General features: G+C 46.9%; 1 protein-coding gene across 1 annotated transcript in view; it reads left to right on the top strand.

The window, feature by feature from the left end:
• UTP20 (UTP20, small subunit (SSU) processome component, homolog (yeast)) overlaps positions 1-17,314 on the top strand; it is a gene marked incomplete at its 5' end in the record, with an annotated part of 60,321 nt that overhangs the window by 31,458 nt on the left and 11,549 nt on the right. The window contains 21 exon segments of the mRNA XM_010153706.1: positions 894-973; positions 1,943-2,169; positions 3,099-3,243; positions 3,661-3,748; positions 5,096-5,239; positions 5,748-5,798; positions 5,890-6,042; positions 6,587-6,742; positions 7,144-7,284; positions 7,758-7,895; positions 9,091-9,230; positions 9,715-9,794; positions 10,595-10,884; positions 11,380-11,519; positions 11,831-11,987; positions 12,766-12,864; positions 13,466-13,633; positions 14,321-14,487; positions 15,402-15,543; positions 15,833-15,949; positions 16,807-16,977. Of these exon segments, the coding sequence (XP_010152008.1) occupies positions 894-973; positions 1,943-2,169; positions 3,099-3,243; positions 3,661-3,748; positions 5,096-5,239; positions 5,748-5,798; positions 5,890-6,042; positions 6,587-6,742; positions 7,144-7,284; positions 7,758-7,895; positions 9,091-9,230; positions 9,715-9,794; positions 10,595-10,884; positions 11,380-11,519; positions 11,831-11,987; positions 12,766-12,864; positions 13,466-13,633; positions 14,321-14,487; positions 15,402-15,543; positions 15,833-15,949; positions 16,807-16,977 (2,994 nt within the window).

Raw genomic sequence — 17,314 nt, forward strand, 5'->3', positions numbered from 1 at the left:
ATAATTCAGAAAAGCTGTGTCTTGTGCAGAGCAATAACTACCACCTTTGAGGGCAGGAGAAGCAGCTTTCCAAGAGCCTGGCTGTGATGGTCAGACCTGCCTTCCCTTCTGTTATGCTCAGACATCGAGCCCAGACTGAGCTTGTTCAAACCCCACATCCTGGCTATTGCCCCCAGGTGCACTGGAGCCTCAGCTCCCTGTGTGCTGGGTAACGGTGCCCTGCAGCCAGTCCAGCTGTGGTCGGGGTGGAAACCCAGCTGTGGGACTTGCGTGCAGCCTGCTGGGCTATGGAGTGGTAGAGAGGGGGGAGCCAGACCTACGCACTGGGTTTCTTTTGCCTGTGTCCAGTACTGTAAAGGAGCAGCAGCTACTGTGCAGGGCTTAGGCTGGGCAGCTGTTAGGTGGGGTTGTTTTGGACACAGAACCCTGTTAGGAGATCCCATTCCCGGAGTGTGGAGGGGCTCGAGCCTCTCCGTGAGCAGAGAAGGTGCGTTTATAGCCGTGAGGCCATGGAGACAGACATGGAGCAGATGCTGGAATGGCAGGTGCTGTGGCCAGGGCATGGGAAGTGTGGGAGGAGTGAGCCTTGGTTTGTTGCGCTTGAGATCTCGGGTATGTCCGAGAGGTTGCTATGACTCTGCAGCAAATGTGAGGGTCTGTGGGCAGCCAGTTTCGAGGGGAGGCCAAAATGATAGCTGGAATAGTGTTTAAATAGGAGCAAGATAATCTAGGGGTGATTCCTCAAATATTGAGGAAGCTGGAAAAATGATGATGAAATTACTCTCTAAAGAAAGATAAACTACAGATGGTGGTGATGTCTTTGTGAGAGATGAGGGTTTCAAGTGGCTTTACCTACTCGTGTTGCATTGATTCCTGATTTTTATCTCCTATAGGTCTGCAGACTGGCTTCAGAGAGTCAATATGCTCCAACTTTTCTGCTCAAACTCATTCATACCTGGAGTAAGAATCCCAGGTAAGTGTTCGCCTCGCTAAGAAGCGTAAGTACTCTTCCTGCATACACAAAATTCAAGGAGAAAAGCACACTAACAGGTTATAAATAATTGTGTCAAAACCTGTATTTTCTTTTTCCGTTAGACTGTTGTTCTTTTGGCAGCAGTCCAGGTGTGGTTGGAAAGCTTTCCAATTTATGCAATTACTCTCTTCCTAGTAGGCTGCTTTCCCCATATATTGTAGCCCAAACCCAGCTGACAGGTGAGGAGGAGGGCTGACTTCTTAGAATATGTCTGTGTCTGATCAGTGACTTCTTGGGAGATAGGAAGTCAGTTTTACAATACATCATCTCATTCATGTTCTTCGATTCCATATATCCTTCTATTTTATGAAAGAATGTGAGTAGGTTCAGCACAGAATCTGTGACCCAGATTCTGATACTGAAAGTTGTAAGAGAGGTTTTTTTTGATGCAGATGCTGTGAGAAATTCCAACTTGGCTGTCTTGGGTGATTTTTTGCCTCTTCCACAGACTCACTGCTTTTCCTTTGCTGAAGTATCCAGTATCTGGTTTAAGAACTGTCATTTGTAGGCATGAAGAACTTCGTATACAGGTGTCTGTAAGAATGGTATTGGGCCAGTAGGTTGGGAGCAGACTAACTCCAGACTTGGGCAGACATCTTGGAGAAAGGGTTAGGTTTAGGTGAAGCAAGAAAAGGGACTTGATGACCTCTCAACCTCTATTCATTCTGTTTATCGTGACACTGTCGTTCTGTTGTTTTGTGCTTTTTCCTTGTTTGAAGCAGAAGACAGTCGTCATCTTTTTGTGTGACTTTTTGCCTGTTTATCATGACACTGTCGTTCTGTTTTGTGCTTTTTCCTTGTTTGAAGCAGAAGACAGTCGTCATCTTTTTGTGTGACTTTTTGCACAAAAGAATTATAAAGTTCTGAACTTAAATGTTCAGCCAAGCTGTTTTATAATCTCTCTCTCAGGTATTTCCCCCTGCTGGCCAAGCAGCAGCCAGAGCACCCGGAGTGTGATATACTGTCAAACGTATTTGCTGTGCTGTCAGCTAAGAATCTGTCTGAGGCCACATCCAGTCTTGTGATGGACGTAGCTGACAACCTTCTCAACAGCCCAGATTTCGAACCCACGGAGCAGGTTTCCAGTTTGAGCGTGACTGACTGTGTTGTCATGGCCGCTGGTGATGTGACAGAAGGTATGCCTGTGTAAGAGTCGTGAGGGGCCCCATGGGTGCTTCGGATGGAGGTGTTAGATTATGATGAGGCTGTCTTTGCGCTGGCTGAGAATACCAGGGAAGGTGACCTGCCAGTGGAGATGGAAACATCAATGTACAAATTTGTCTTGGCAGGCTCAAAAACTGTAAAGTCCTGCTTGTCTAATGACTAGAGATCTCCACATTTGAGTGTCAGGATGCTGAGCATGGAGAAATTCCTTATGGAGAAGGAAAATGTTTGTGCTGTCGATGTGTTTCGTCTGTGAAGCTTTGATATGATAACTTCAAGAACTTCATTGCTGACTTGACTCTGAGCCTGACATCAAGTTTTATATAAAAGTCCCATATGCACATGGTTGTGTATCACTGATGTTTAGTCTGTGCTTCTTGATAAGAAAGACCTGCCACTGATTCCTTTTCTCTTTTGGGTGGTAGTAGACAGGAAGGGTGGTGTGCTGTGTTTGATGCTGGGAGCCTTCTTTCACCTGTAACACTCAAAGGTCGTGGAAAGGAGAGCACTTACTGCTGTGCTCTTCTTATGGCAGCTTTTGTTTGCCCAAGAGGTCAGTGGTAGAATAAAGATAACTACATCTATAAATGCTCCAGCCGTTGCAGTAGACAGTTACTGCTTTTGAGGAACGTCCTTGGTGCCTTTTGATAAGCTCACACTTGCTTTTGTTCTCTGTGTGTGCTTTCTTTGGTTCCCAGCTTAGAGGCGTTAGGCTTGGTCTCAGCAAGTGCTGGTGCATGTGCCCAGCAGGCAGGGCCCTGCACATTCATAGCTGCCACCGATTTTTTGCTGCCACCGATGAAAACTCCTTTGCCTGTGCTTCCCCCTTTGGTTGCGTAGGGCTGGATGCCGTTGTTTGCAGCACGGAGTTGGGTGTTGCTAACTGTTGCATCCCTTACAGAGACCCTCAGCCTAGGTTGCCGCCTTGTTATGCCACATGTTCCTGCCATACTTCAGCACTTCAGCAAAACAATGTTAAACGTGGAGAAGGTGAAAAAGAAGAAGTATAGAGCTCAAGTCAGCAAAGAGCTGAGCATACTTTCCAAGTAAGTGATTCTTTAGAGCTCCTAAACAGTTAAAAAGTTGGAAGGAGGGAAGAAAGAAGCGTCTTTTAGTTCCAAATTAAGAAACATTACGCCTCAAGCTATTTAAATTTAAAACAGTTAAAAATACCTGTGTCTGTCATTGACCTTGCAAGTTGCTGGTGACTGAGACGAGAAGTATTCAAGAATTGATTCTAGCTGTTTCTGTTGCTGGTACTCAAAACCAGTGCCTCTCGGGGGTAGGAAAAGGTACAGGAATACCTGCGGTCATGTGGAACTGACTGTGGTTTTCGTGGTTATGCTCTATCGGCCTGGATTAGCTGACAGAGTCCTGTAATGTGGCATTAGTGCTGGCTGAGTTCTTCTTTGCTCTGTACTGGTGATTGGATTGATATAAAATACCTCATCTTTATTGTGCAGGATCAGCAAATTTATACAGGAAAAGAGTCAGAATTCAGTGCTTGTGAGCCTTCTGTTGCCGTTCCTTTATCAGAGTAACATGGAGCAGGTAGGTAGAAATTACTTTGCCTCCCTATTAAACATATGCTTTTCTCCTAATAAAGTATTTTTGTTTAAGATGCAGTTGAAAATCTTGCTGGTTACGTGCCGTTTTTCATGATTAGCCTGAAATCAAGTCGCAGTGTGCTTGTGGTCTGCTCAGAACGCTGTGCTATTGAGTGTTGGTGGGTACGAATCGCCAGATACTTTGCAGGGGTGCCAGTGCCCAGGCTGACTCTGTTCCTCCTTTTCATGGGGAAGGTCTGCAGAAGTTTTTATGCAGTCTTTACCTTCTTTGCCACTGTAGTCAATCTGTCAAATTGCTTGCTGTGTTTGAAATAAATGCTCCTCTTCACTGTGGATTTTATGCACCCCAAAGCCACCGCGCCTGGCCAGCAGTATGAATGTGTATGGTTGAGTGTGTAGTAGATGCTGGGTAATGAGCAGCGCTACGTTGGGCTGTTGCAGGTTGAAAGGCAAACATACAGTACTGTTAACATGCTCCCTGTTCTCCTTCCACTCCTAAAAAATCCATCTGTGGGTACAGGAGTGTACCTCGGAACTGACACTTCCCTAAAATCCTAAATTCCTCAGGCATGCAAAGCATATGGGCTGCAGTTGAAGGAAGCAGAACTTCCCATGGGTTAGGCTTTTGTAAACTGTTGAATAAATAAAGCACTGAGGATATCGGCAGACTATTTTGTCTGGGTTTCCCCCTCTGCCAAACCTTGTTCAAAAACGGAGTCATTCATTGTAGGTGGGACTATATTGATTATTCAGCTTGATGCCCGAGTCCTTGGGTCAAGGCTTGAGTCTTCTTTTTCTTAAAAGACATGCAGTTGCTCAGTGAGAGATTTTAGGTTTACAGAAAGAACTGCTGGGCAGCAACCTGTAGCTTCTGCTTTGCAAGTGGTCATGTAATTGTTCACAGAGGAGTCTTGGTTTTTGCATCTGTGAGTCATTAGGGGACCAAATAGGATTTCCATTCAGGGAGATCATATAAGTATATGGCGCTGTTAATGTTCGTTTCACAGGTTAAAGACTACTTTTTAATGCTGTTAGTTCTCCTGACCTTTTGAGTCATCTGAGGAAAGACACAAAAGACAGGGCTTCATCATGATGGCACTCTTTTCTAACTCTGTGCTTGTGTCTAATTGAGTGGCTGCAAGTGCTCCTGAGAGTTTGGATGATTGCAGTGAGTGTGTCCTCTGAATTCGTTGTTCTCGTTCGATATCCGTGATCTGAATAAAACACAGCAACGTGTTTAGGTTCACTCTGTGTCTTGAAATGTCTCCCAAGGAAATGAAAATATCCCATGAGGTTTCAGTATTTATTGACAGTTATCTGTCTCTTTCAGGGTACAGAGATCGACATTCTGGAGACAGTGCAGAACTTGCTGAGGCATTGCTCAGACCCTACAAGCTTTCTCAGACCACTGGCAAAGCTTTTTTCTGTCATCCAGAACAAACTGTCTCGACATAAGTTGTGCTTGGTGTTTCAGGTATTGCATTTTTACCTGTCTGTGCTTCTTCTACTTGTTCTAAGAGATCAAGAACAAAATAAATAGTATTTGGTTTTGCTGTGCATGAGCTTAAAAATCTTTTTAATCTACATTATCTGTTAAGTGAAGGTAACAGAACTGTATATGATAGAAATTAATGAGCTGCATGAAGATTTGTAGAAGTTTTGGCTTACAGCCCGGTTGATGTGAACATCACCGGGGTTCTTTTGGGCAAGACAAGCCAAATAAATCACACTTAATCTGTATCGAATCCTGTATCTTTATGAAATAAGAATTTATTTCAGCAGCCTGAAGGTGATTTTTATTTGTATTCTTCTCTCACAGATTCTTCCAACTTATGGAAGAATGGCTCTTATTAAGCCTCTAACAGGAAAAAGATTGATGTTGTTGCTTGCTTTATTTTTTGTCTCAAATGGTAAAGCCTTGACTTCTCCAAATTTTTAACAACTATAACAGTTAAACTGTTTTCTTTTATGTTTCTTTTCAGACATTATCTGATTTGGACAGTGGGCTGAAGTATATTACTGATGTTGTTAAGGTATGTACAGTTTCTTTGCGCACTTTTTCCCCCAACATTGCGTTGTCGTGTTTCGGGGCTTTTTCATGGACGACTTGTTGCCCTCTCTTAGCTGAATGCCTTTGATCAACGACACCTCGATGATATTGACTTCGATGTCCGTCTGTCAGCATTCCAGTCAATCACAGCCCACATCAAGGAGATGCAAGCAGTGGATGTTGACTTCCTCATCCCCGTTATGCACAACTGCTTCTATACCATCCAGGTTGGCCGAATGTTCCTTCTCTTGCTTTGTGCACCACATGCCTGTGGTGAATCGAACTTCCAAGCTATTTCCATTGGCCGGTTTTCTGACACTGCGAAACATTCAGAGAGCGTATTTGAGTCTTCTTACAAACACCTGTTCTTGGGTTTTGTCTGCATGCCTCTTCATCTGTGTGTTTGAAGGGCAAATACAGTGCAGCAAGAAGGCTCGCCCAAGTGCAGCACACCTTTCTCTCAGCAAGCCCTGGAACCGATTTGCCAAATTGTACTGATTAAAAGGCATATTGCGGTCTTGAAAGCATATTGAAAGCATATTGAAAAGCATATTGCTTTTCTCTTTGTTGCAGCGTACTCCGGTTGTGCGGGCCTGCTGGTAAATCTAAAACGTAGAGTGGGCATTAATTCGTGACTATAACTTCTGCAGGAAGGGACTCGAGAGTTACTGAGTAGCCACAGGCCATGTTGGGTGTAGTGTAGTTCAGCTTTCTGGGGAGAACAGGGTGTCCTATCCAGACTCACATGGTACAATTTCTTCATCTGCCCAGCTAGGGGATATGGCTCTTAGTGACAATGCGAGCCTTTGCTTGACCAGTTTTATCCACCGACTGGCAGAAATCGACCACACAGAAGATGACTACAAGGAGTTAATCCAGCACACTCTCCTGGAGTCTGTAAGAAGGGGGCTGAAGAGTAAGACTGAGGTAAGGCACTGCTACCTGATTGCACGTCTCCATCTGTCTTCGGGGCACCAGGGTGTATGAGGCATTTTATGGATGAGTTCTCAAAGTTCCGTGCTGGGTAAGAAGTGCAGGTTCCCACTGTAAGCTTACCCTTCGTTTGAAATCTTACAGAAAACCTAAAAAGTTAGAGAACTCAGCTGTTTGATGCTGCTCTGCCATTGTTCAGCTTTTCTTAGTTGCAGCTCATCCTTTGGAGGGGAGACTTTTAATTTATGTGCAGTCCAAAATCAAGGTGTGTTTGCAGTTACCAGAGAACAGGACTTGTTGGCCTGAAACACTTGTAAAGGACAACACTGCTGTTTGGGGGAGGGTGTAGCAACCTCTTCGAAGGGTACTTAACGTTCACTGCTTGCTGTTTGCAGAGCATCCAGCAGGACTACACATCATTGCTTTCCTGCCTCATTCAAACGTTCCCAGCAAATCCCGAATTCCGGGATTTGGTCCAGTTGACCAACCGCCATGATCCCGACATGGACTTCTTTGAGAACATGAAGCACATGCAGGTAAAAGGCAACAGGCATTCTCTGGTGCCTTTCTCACCCTGCCAAAGCAAAGTGTTTTACTCTGGGGTTTTCCAAAGCATCAGTTTTCTTGCAGTATGAGAATACAGCACTTGTCCTGCTTTCAGAGATGCAGTCAGTGTCTTTGCTGTATCTGTAGTGAAATGTAGAGTATCAGTTGTTTCCTTGTAATATTATCAGGCTTTCCCACCCTGTATAAACCGCCTCCCTTGTCTGATACCTGAAGATGGAAGAGTAATGACTCTGAATTCACGGGGAGGTATCCCATTGAGTTGGAATATCTTTTGAGGCAAAAGGCTAGTGAAAGCCCAGAGGCTGAAGGAAAAGGGCACGGTCATAATATGTGTGTCGTTATTTAAAGTTGAGGCACTTCCGGAACTGCTGAATGTATGTGCTCCAGGTGCTGGCTGTGGCTGGAGCACCACCTCATTCACCATCCCTTGTGTTTGGGTCAGATCCACAGGAGAGCACGAGCTCTGAGGAAACTGGCTAAGCATCTCACTGAAAAAAATCTTGTGCTGTCTTCGAAATCCCTGCAGAACTACATCATGCCTTACGCTACTACTGCCATTTTTAATGAAAAAATGCTTAAGGTAGGCTTTTAAATTGAATGCAGCTGTTTGAGTGTTTTCACCTTTCTTGCATGGTGTTCTTTTAAAGACTAACCACTTTAAAAGGCTGAGTGAGTGTTCCCCTTTCAGCCAAAAGCACTGTGCTTCTGGGGGCAGAAAGAGGGGTTGGAAGGTGCAGCTGCAGTCTGGCCCCAATCCTGGATCTGCCAAACCTCCCCTGTTTCTCAAAGGTGGATGTCTTAACTGTTTGGGGGTTGTTTTGTTTTTTTTTTTAACTTGGGGTTATATTTGTTTGTGTTATTTGTAATCAGGTGGTTATTTTTTTTCCCTCTGCCTCCAAACTGCTCTTTTCCTGTTCAGTTGTGAGATTAGTCACTGTCTGGCAGCAGAACGTGTGTGGTGGGGAACACAGACTGTGCCTAGTAATTACGAGGTGGGAATAAATACTGTTTTGTCTGGAGTTGTGGGGGAACTGCAGGAATTGGCTAAAAACCTCTGAGATCATTAGGGGTTTTATAATTAAAGTTTGAAGGGTGACATTTTGTTAGCCACTTTACGTGCATTTTATTGAAAATACACGCAGTGAAATTACTTGCAGTGTCGGTGTGGCTAGACTTCCTACTTGTGACTTGGGAAAGCAAGGCTTCACACTGCTGAAGTTCCGTGCACGCTATCAGGAGAGCAGCAGAGCTGCTCCTGACAGACCGAGCAAATGCCGTAACTCACTGTCAGAAATACTCTTGTGAAGCTGGAACAGTGAGAGCGCAGGCACAGGACCCAGCCCTGCCCCCGTCAGTAGGGCGACTGCAGTGGCTCTTCGGCCAGTGGGAGGTAAAACGGGCTGATGGAAACTTTGGTGAAGAAATAAACGCGTTTTATTTGACATCAGAAATGGGTATTTCTAGTTGGTCAGCGTAGCCTGGCAACGTGCCTCGTGTGTGGTTAGAGATCTCGACTGGCCTTTATTTCTTCACACAAGTGAGCCCATAGATTCAGCTGTGTGAGAAAACTGAAACCTGTGCAGAAATGTTTGCAGGAAGTGGGGCTGGGATCTGCTTGGTGAGCTCCGATTTTCCTTTACTTCCTTTTCACCTGGTGGTCAGGAGGAGATCTAAACAGCTGAATGCCAAGCATCCCTGCTGGACAGACACTGTATGCTTCAGACACACGTTCATCAGGAGTGCTAACGGCATCTGAATTTCTCTCTTCTGGGCAGCATGAAAACATGGTAACAGCCTCGGTTGAAGTTGTTGGAGCTGTCTGCCGACACCTCTCATGGTCAGCCTACTTGTACCACTTGAAGCACTTCATCCATGTCCTGCAGACGGGACAGATCAGTCCGAAGCTGGGAGTCAGGTAGGTACTGTGAGCGATGCTGCTCTGGGTTCCTCCAAGGACTGCTACGGCAACACTCAGCATCTTGAGGACTATCACATGGATTTTAGCCTCTTCCCTGGGACTGCTGACTTAGAGGCAGGCTTATGCAAGTGAAAGTGGGCACGGCTGTGCAGCTATGGAGGATCAACAGGTCGTTACTTTCTCGCAGTGTCTGACAGAGTGCATGCCAGCGATAGCAGCTGCTGCTTCAGGCTGTCCCTGCTCCTGGCACACCTCCATTGCTGTAGTAGAGCTGTCTGAGGGGTCACAGAATGCATCTAGCTGGAAAACAACCAGGTTTTATTTCCTGGGTTGTTACTTCAGGGTAAACCTTCCTGTGCTTCAGTGTCACTGACTCTGGAGTTTTCCAAAAAGCACTTCTAAGGTTTTCTGTTGTGTTGGTCTTTGCAGCCTCTCCTTTTTGTGGGGAGGGCTGATCTCTGTGTGTGTTTTCCTTCCACAGCTTGTTAGAGACAGTGCTGGAAGCCTTTCACTTTGACCATGAAACGCTTGAAAAGCAGCTTGTGACGCTTGACAACCAAGGTGAGCTTTCTGCTCCTGATTGTAGAAACGCTGCCTCTAACATCTCAAAAGCACAGCTGATCAAAGTGTTGTGTTCTAGTCTTGAAGTCAGCTACTCCCAGCTCTTCAAAATGCGCACCCTGGAAGCTAGTTTTGCCTTGCCTTCTCAGGAGCAATGCCGACTGCCCTCCTGTGTGGTGACAGTGAGGCGAGGTGGGGAGAACAGTCTCCACATTACCCCTCCATCCCTGGCCTCCATTAGCCTCAACAGCCCGGGCTGGGTTTACGAAAATTCTCCCAGGTCTGCACCCACCCGTGCGGCTGCTGACGCATCTGAGTGTTTTGTCCTTGACGTTGGCTGCTCTCGTGTTTGTCTGCAGCCTGAGAAAGGTGCTGTGTGTCCTTGCCTTGCTGCCGCCACCGCTTCATGGGAAGAAGTGATATCTTTGGCTTCTTCACTGTTGTGGTTACCTGTGTCATGGCCTTTGGGGTATTCTGAGGGAGGTGGAGGATCTCTCACAGCTGTGCTTCTCAGTACCTCTGGCCTTGTGAAATGCTCAAACATAAGTGAATGGCAGCTCTCAGAGGTTCAGGCACTCTGACATTTGCTGAGCTGTCTGTGGAGCCTCTGCTTTAAGCCTAGCCCAGAGGGGCGGTTATCAGAAACCGGCATGCCAGAGCTCCTCTACCCAGTAAAACAATTCTGCTTACTGATTGTTTGCTGTCCCTGATGAGAGGTTGGAGCTTTGTCCAGAACAAAGCCATCACAAAAGTTTTTGTGGCCTCCTTTTTGACCTGCGCTATTGACAATTACTTGACAGAAGCTGTTGCCATGGACCTTGAGCCAGTGGTGGAGGCTGAAGAAGCCATGGAGCTGGAGCAGAGTGAAGGAGAAGAGGAGGTGGTTGAGGAAAAGAAAGGGAAGAATCTCCCCGAGGAGCCAGCAGAACCCAAGCAAGCAGCTGAGACATCTGAAGATGCTGAGCAAGTGACCAAACCGGTTTCTTTCTTACCCCGAAATAAAGAGGAGCTGGAGTGTCTGATCAAACACATTCAAGACACAGTTACCATCAGCATCCTGCCCAAATTGCACAGGTGTATTGTTGCAAAGGTGAGGAGTTGGCATCGGGAAGGTGTTTTGCAGGCCTGTGCTAGTGCTGTAAAGGGTGGGGTGCTACCTCAGACCCCAGTGGAAGTGCAGGACTTAAAAAAAAAAAAAAAAAATAGACACAACTGGAGAAACACCTCCAGAAAGCACAAAAGAGGCTCCATCTCCTTTGGTGTGTCATGGAGTTTACCGACAGACCCTCTGCTCAGTGGGCGTGTGCTGTCTGTACTTCCCTGCTGAGAACTGGCTTGAACCACACGAGGAACAACCTGCTTTGTGCAGCCTGTTGAAAAGTTCTCAGCCACTTGCTAGCACTCAGCTGAGCTTCTGGGCTGAAAACAAGGACTTGTCTCACCTGCCCTTTAACTGTCTGGGTTTTTCCTGTAGCCAGCAGAGGATAACAGCTTGCCTCGTTGGTCTCTTCTAGGGTTTGTGGAGAAAAAGCAGGACTTTCTTTGTGTATATTAAAAGCATGTTGTGTCTTGCTCTCTTAAAAAGGTTAAAAGAGATGAGGAGCACAAGCTTGTGAAATCCAATGTGGTGAATGATGATGAAGTCGTTCGTATTCCATTAGCTTTTGCAATGGTCAGGATGATGCAGTGTCTTCCCCAAGAAGTGATGGAAGCTAACCTGCCAAGGTAAATCCCGTCAGAGCTCCTTAAATGCTGGTCATTGTGCTGGGAATGACTGCAGGTACCTTTCTGGAGCTGTGGTTACATACAAGGCTAAACCCAAGAGGGGCATCCTAACAGTCCTTAAAATACCTTTTTTTTGGAAACTCATTTTCCTAGTGACATTCCCCTCTGTCAGCATTTGACTTCAGTAAAGCTAATTTTGGAGGGGACTTGGTAAATCCTTCAGTAAGTGGCTCTGAAAAGCAGCCTCCTTAGCTAGCAGGGCAATTAATTCTGCTCTGTTTGGGGATGAACTAAGCTCTCTCTGTTTTCAGCATCCTGTTGAAAGTCTGCACGTTTCTAAGGAACAGATTTCAGGAAATCCGGGACATAGCCCGTAACACCATCACTAAAATCATGGAAGTATTGGGAGTGCAGTACCTTCTGTACATCTTAAAAGAGATGCAATCCACTCTTGTCCACGGGTACCAGGTAATCCTGAAATTCCTCTTCTGTTCCCTATAGGTTTTCTTCTTTTTTAATGTGTTAGGAAGAGAATCCAAAGGGAAGTTGCTACTGAAATGGTTTTGTGCTGGTAGAATAGCTTGGTATAGTGCAACTAAACACTATTGCTAGGGCTGACATCAGTCTGTGTTATGCCAAGTGCCAAAGGAAGGTCTGGGGCCCAAAGAGTGTAAGTAGGGAAGAAGTGGGTTGAGGTATGTAAGTGAAGGATGAATTTCTGCTTCCAGTACGGTTAGTGGAAATCTTTCCAATAAGGTCATCGGGGCTAAGCATCATCTGAGGTGAGTTGCTACAGGGACTGCACAGGCAGGATGTGGTGATGCTAACTGAAGTCTTGTTTCTTAGCTCCAGAGCCAAGGCTCTGGCTATTAATTCATCTTTCCCCTTGCCCCGGTGGTTGGGGTTAAGAACAATTTCCTGTGTGAATTAGCACAGTGTAAAGAGCTTCAAGCTGCTGTAACACTGCAAGTGCCAATTAGCACAGCCTAAAAATATCAGCAAGAGCACTGGGGAAAGAGGAGATTCCAGCCCTCCTGCCAGTACGTTGGGGGACAGGGGTCCTCTTCCTGCTGCCAATACATGGATTCTTGTCTTTCCAGTGAGTTCCCCCCACCCTACCTCCAAAACGGAGAGCTGAACTCCAGTGTGTGGTTGTGATGTTTCTGCTATGGGGGTCTCCCCACCCGGTATCATTACAGAGGTCCATGCAGGGGTTTGGAAATGTGGTCTGTTCTTTTTCCTTTAGCTCCATGTGCTGACTTTCACTGTGAACCTGTTACTGAAGGGCCTTACTACCAGGCTCAGTGCTGGTGATTTGGACCCCTGCCTAGATATCCTGATTGAGGTAACAGCTATTCAAGATTGAAGGAAAGAGCAGCACGAAGTGCCTGGGGCAGGTTCTGGGAGGGGATGGGTTTGTGTCCGTTGTCTTGGACTCGGCAGGCAGGGCTGATTGTGTGTACAGCAGAGGAAGGAGACTCTCTTCTACTGAGGCATTAGTAGACCCCTTGTAGAGCAGCACAGTGTCTCTGGGGCTGTATCCTGAGCCCTGTATCCTGGGAGGGACTGGGTTCAAGATTAAGATACTACATTAGACTACTGATTCCCTGTAGTGTAAATGGCTGAGCAAGTCAGTGTCTAGTCCGTGCAGTGCGTGGGGCCCAGGAGCTCAGCTGGCCACGGAGGTGGGGTATACTTGGATGTCTGACTGCAGTCCCACTCCTTGTCACAGCGCCACAGAGTGGGGTGCGAACAGCATCCTTATCTGCTGTGCTCACTGGGGTGTTTTGGGATGACAAAGGGAAGGTAGACATGATCTGTGGGAAACCTAGAGAACTGGGAGTTTTTTGTGAGTGGGGAAAATTAGTGTGCTGCTGCTGCTGCTGGAGGAATCTGGCTCTGCTTTTTGGTTCCTCTCATTCACTTCTCTTTCCTGATTTCCAAAGATTTTCAACCAAGAATTGTTTGGGAATATAGCTGAAGAGAAGGAAGTGAAGGGAATTGTCTCGAAGGTCATGGAAGCACGCAAGAACAAGAGTTACGATTCCTATGAAATTCTTGGAAAGTTCATAGGGAAGGGCCAGGTGACAAAACTTATTCTGCCACTGAAAGAGGTAAGAAAATTCAGGCAGGGTCTTTCTTAACTCTGAGCCCTCTCAATTCCTTGTGAGAAGAATTTTAGGCTCAACTCTAGAGCCTCTGTGTGGATACTGTGGAATTACCTCTATAACCCTGCTTTGGCTTCCCATTTTTCTTTTGGAAAGCAGTATGCACCCAGCTCATAAAATGAGACTTGATGTTGAGGGTAGGGAGTGGCATTCTGGGAAGCTTTCAACCCCTGCTAGAGAGGAAACATCCCACTATGAGTTCTCCATGTCCTCTCCCTCTGCCAACTCGTTTCCTCTGGAGCTCCAAGGTCCTGCCAGGCTGCTCCGTGGTTTGATCTCTTGTGCATGAAGGAAGCATCACCAAAATGTGTTCAGGGTCTGCCCATGGGCAATAATTACCTTTTCAGAGAGGCAGATTTTGAGTAGAGCGCAAGCTCATGTGGAAATGGAGCCCTGTTTTGCTCATGAGCTCTGGAGTGTCCTGATGGTGATAGGTAAACTGGCTGAGAAGAGGCTGGAGAGAAAGGGAGCGATACTGGGGCAGAGCTGAGGCGATGGGATGCTGCTCATGTTAGAGGACTGGGCACCTCTAGCAGCATGTGATGAGGGGGGAATTGCTCTGGCTTTTCCCTGGTTTCTGAATACAGATAGCAGATCGTTGCCCTCCTGACTCTCATGGTTGTGCCTTTGCAGGTTCTGGAGAGCACCACAAGCTTGAAGATAGTCCGGAAGGTGCATGAGGCACTGCGTCACGTCATGGCGGGGCTGATCTTCAACTCGGACATGAACGCAGAATCCCTCCTCCTCCTCAGCCATGGTCTCATCAGTGAAAACTTGCCTCTGCTCACTGAGAAGGCCAAGTGAGTTCCAGGGTGTTAACCAGATGGTCTGTGATCAGCTGGGAGGTTTGCCTGCAGAAATGGCAGCTCTCAAATCTACCCAATCAAATGTATGAGAGTTTCCTTGCTTTCATTTACTTTGTTTTCAATGTAAGTGAAGTGTTTGGGCAGCGAGGGGGCAAGGAGAAAGCTTGGAAATGAGTCTGAGCACTTGCTGGACTCGTGGGAGTGTACTTTTGCAAGTGCTCGGGGCCTTCAGCAAGGCTTGTTCACCATCTGGTAAGCTGGTATATGCATCTGGGTGTTTGGACGAAGGGATGAGGAGCAGTGTTTAGAAGCGAGCTACAAACCGCCTGGGTGCTTTTGTGGGGTCAGGAACAAGAGAAACTGTGGGCTGGCACTGTATGGCTGTGGCACTGGTGCAGGAGTTGGGGAGAACCATCAGATTTCCTCTCTGTCTGGTGGTGTTGCTGCTTGGAGCTGGAGCTGGGTGTCTTGTGTTCCTGATGTTAGGTCGGCCTGCTTGCTGTAGCCTCTGACAGCTGTTTGCAGGCTTCTTGGAGCAGTTTTTGTAAGACGTCAGAAGCTGAAGTAGATCTCAGTAAATGAAGTGCAGCGGGTGGTGGCAGGAGGGGTTTTTGCTTGAAGGAAGTACTGAAGTTGGCCTGTCCACTGACAAGAAGGTGGGGATGTTCCGCAGATCAGGACATGTTTGTTGTCTTTGCAGTAGTGATACCATTCTCAGGTCTGAGAGTCCCGCCTGTCACGCTGCTCTCAAGTTCGTTTGATTTCGCTGTCTCCTGGCTGTGACCTGCTTTTGCTTGCTGTGTGGGTAGCAGCGGAGCACGGTCCAGCACTCTTCACGCCCAGCAGCGAGCTTGTTGTGGAGAGGGTTGAAATCTGAATATTCTCCTTTGCCATACGCTGCTTTTCAGAAAAAAAGTTGCCCCTCCTCCAGATCCTCGGCTGCAACCAGAGAGCTGCCTGCTGCTCCAGCCCACTCCCACGAGAGGAGGGCAGAAAGCACGAGTCAGCAGCAGGACTAACACGTATATCTTGGTTGATTCAGGACTTCAGGTAAGGATCTCCTTGGATACAAAGTTTTGCTATCGTAATGTTTGTTAAGAGTAATCAAAGGAAGGGATTCTGGATCTATTGTGTTAACGACACAGCCGCTAGCCTTATTTTGCATGTGGTAACTCCAGGGATGCCTCTTAGAGAGGTATCAAAAGTGCTCAGCCTGTTGCAGTTATTTGAATGGGTTATGGCAGAAATTGTACTATAACCTGTAACAACGTGGGGCCTGGTTTGAGTCCCAGCCTGACTTTGAGATGCATGTCCTGTGTTCCTGTGTTTTCTTTGCCAGCTGCTGCACATGAGCCTGAAGAGGTCCAAAGTAAATTCTTCTGAGGAGCATGCTTTGGAAATGTTAGACCCTTTTGTTCAGCTGCTTATAGACTGCCTGAAATCTATGGATGTCAAGGTACAGTTGTGAGCTGGAGTTCCTTCGGTCCGTTCGACTATGAAGGGTCCTGCCCGCAGATGACATCTTGCGGTTGAGCTGCACGAGGAGGGAAAGCCAGACGGTTTTCAAACCTGATCTCGTGGGGGTGCAGATGGGGTTGTTGGAGGCCATGATATCCCAAGGGGGAGGAAGGATTGTGGCTGGTGGGGGACTGAATGCTCTGGAAGCCCATGTGCTGCAGGTTCAAGTCTGGACAAGTTCTCCTGGAGCTTGTTCACACAAGGACTCTGCAGACTTCGTAGGCTCTCTGTGAGGAGGTTTATGACGTCCTGTCCTGCTAGGAGGAGGTGTTGACAGTGACTGTCAGCACTGTAGACAGTGTTGTCACAAATATGGTTTCTTTTGATCTAACTCCAATGTCTTTATTCCTGGCATAATCTGCAGCCTCCTTTTTGGGCAGCTTTGGGATTGAGTGAGCTTAGGAGGGAATCTGGTAAACCTTGAGTTTCACGGAGGGGAAGGCATGCCTTCTACGCTATCAGGTACCTAGAGCAGGGCTTTCAGGTGCCCTGGGATTTTGACAGAGCAACTTGTATGCGTTGCAGGCAGCTCTGCCTGCCATTTGCTGAATCAGCACTATGTTAATGTCTTTACCTATTAAAATCACAGCTAGAGAATTAGGGAGTAGCAGATAGTATTTTTAGAACTGAGAAGCCCTTTGTATTACATATGAATGGACTGAAAGAGGTTGATTTTTGTTAGCTAATTGCATTTTACCACAGTTGTAGGTAGCCTGACCCTGTCTGTAACAGGGTGGAAAAGTGTTCTCTCGGTGTTGTTGTACCCATGTGCTGTCCTTTGGCCCTCTCTGACAGGTGATAACAGGTGCTCTGCAGTGCTTGGTGTGGATTTTAAAGTTCCCTTTGCCTTCCGTCAGCACGAATCTGGAGCCACTGATCAAGCAGCTTTTCCTTTTGCTGAAAGAATTTGCCAAGACAGGAATAGCCAAAGGCCAGAATTTTCACCTGGTTGTGAGCTGTTTCAAAGTAAGTCAGACCCAGCCCTGCTCCTGTCTGCTTCAGGATTAACTCTGTAGAATGAGACTTGTGAAACTGCAGATCCCTCCTGCAGCCGTCCCTGGCAAGGTAGTCTGGAGATCACAGGGTAGTGAGGGAAACGTGGCCCTGCTGATTCTTTCCCAAGTGCAGACTGAAAGTTACCCCCGAAAACCGCACAGCTTGGACCTGAAGAAGTGTTTCTACAGACGCCCGTTTGCCTTCTTTCTTCCTTACAACAGCATCTTGTTACCAGCCTGCCTTTAGAGGGGCTTTAGTCAGTGCCATGCTCGGGGAGCTGGCTGTTAACGTCGTCCACCGGAGCACA

Source organism: Eurypyga helias, unplaced genomic scaffold (genome assembly GCF_000690775.1).
Source record: "Eurypyga helias isolate BGI_N326 unplaced genomic scaffold, ASM69077v1 scaffold22640, whole genome shotgun sequence".
NCBI classification, from domain to species: domain Eukaryota; kingdom Metazoa; phylum Chordata; class Aves; order Eurypygiformes; family Eurypygidae; genus Eurypyga; species Eurypyga helias.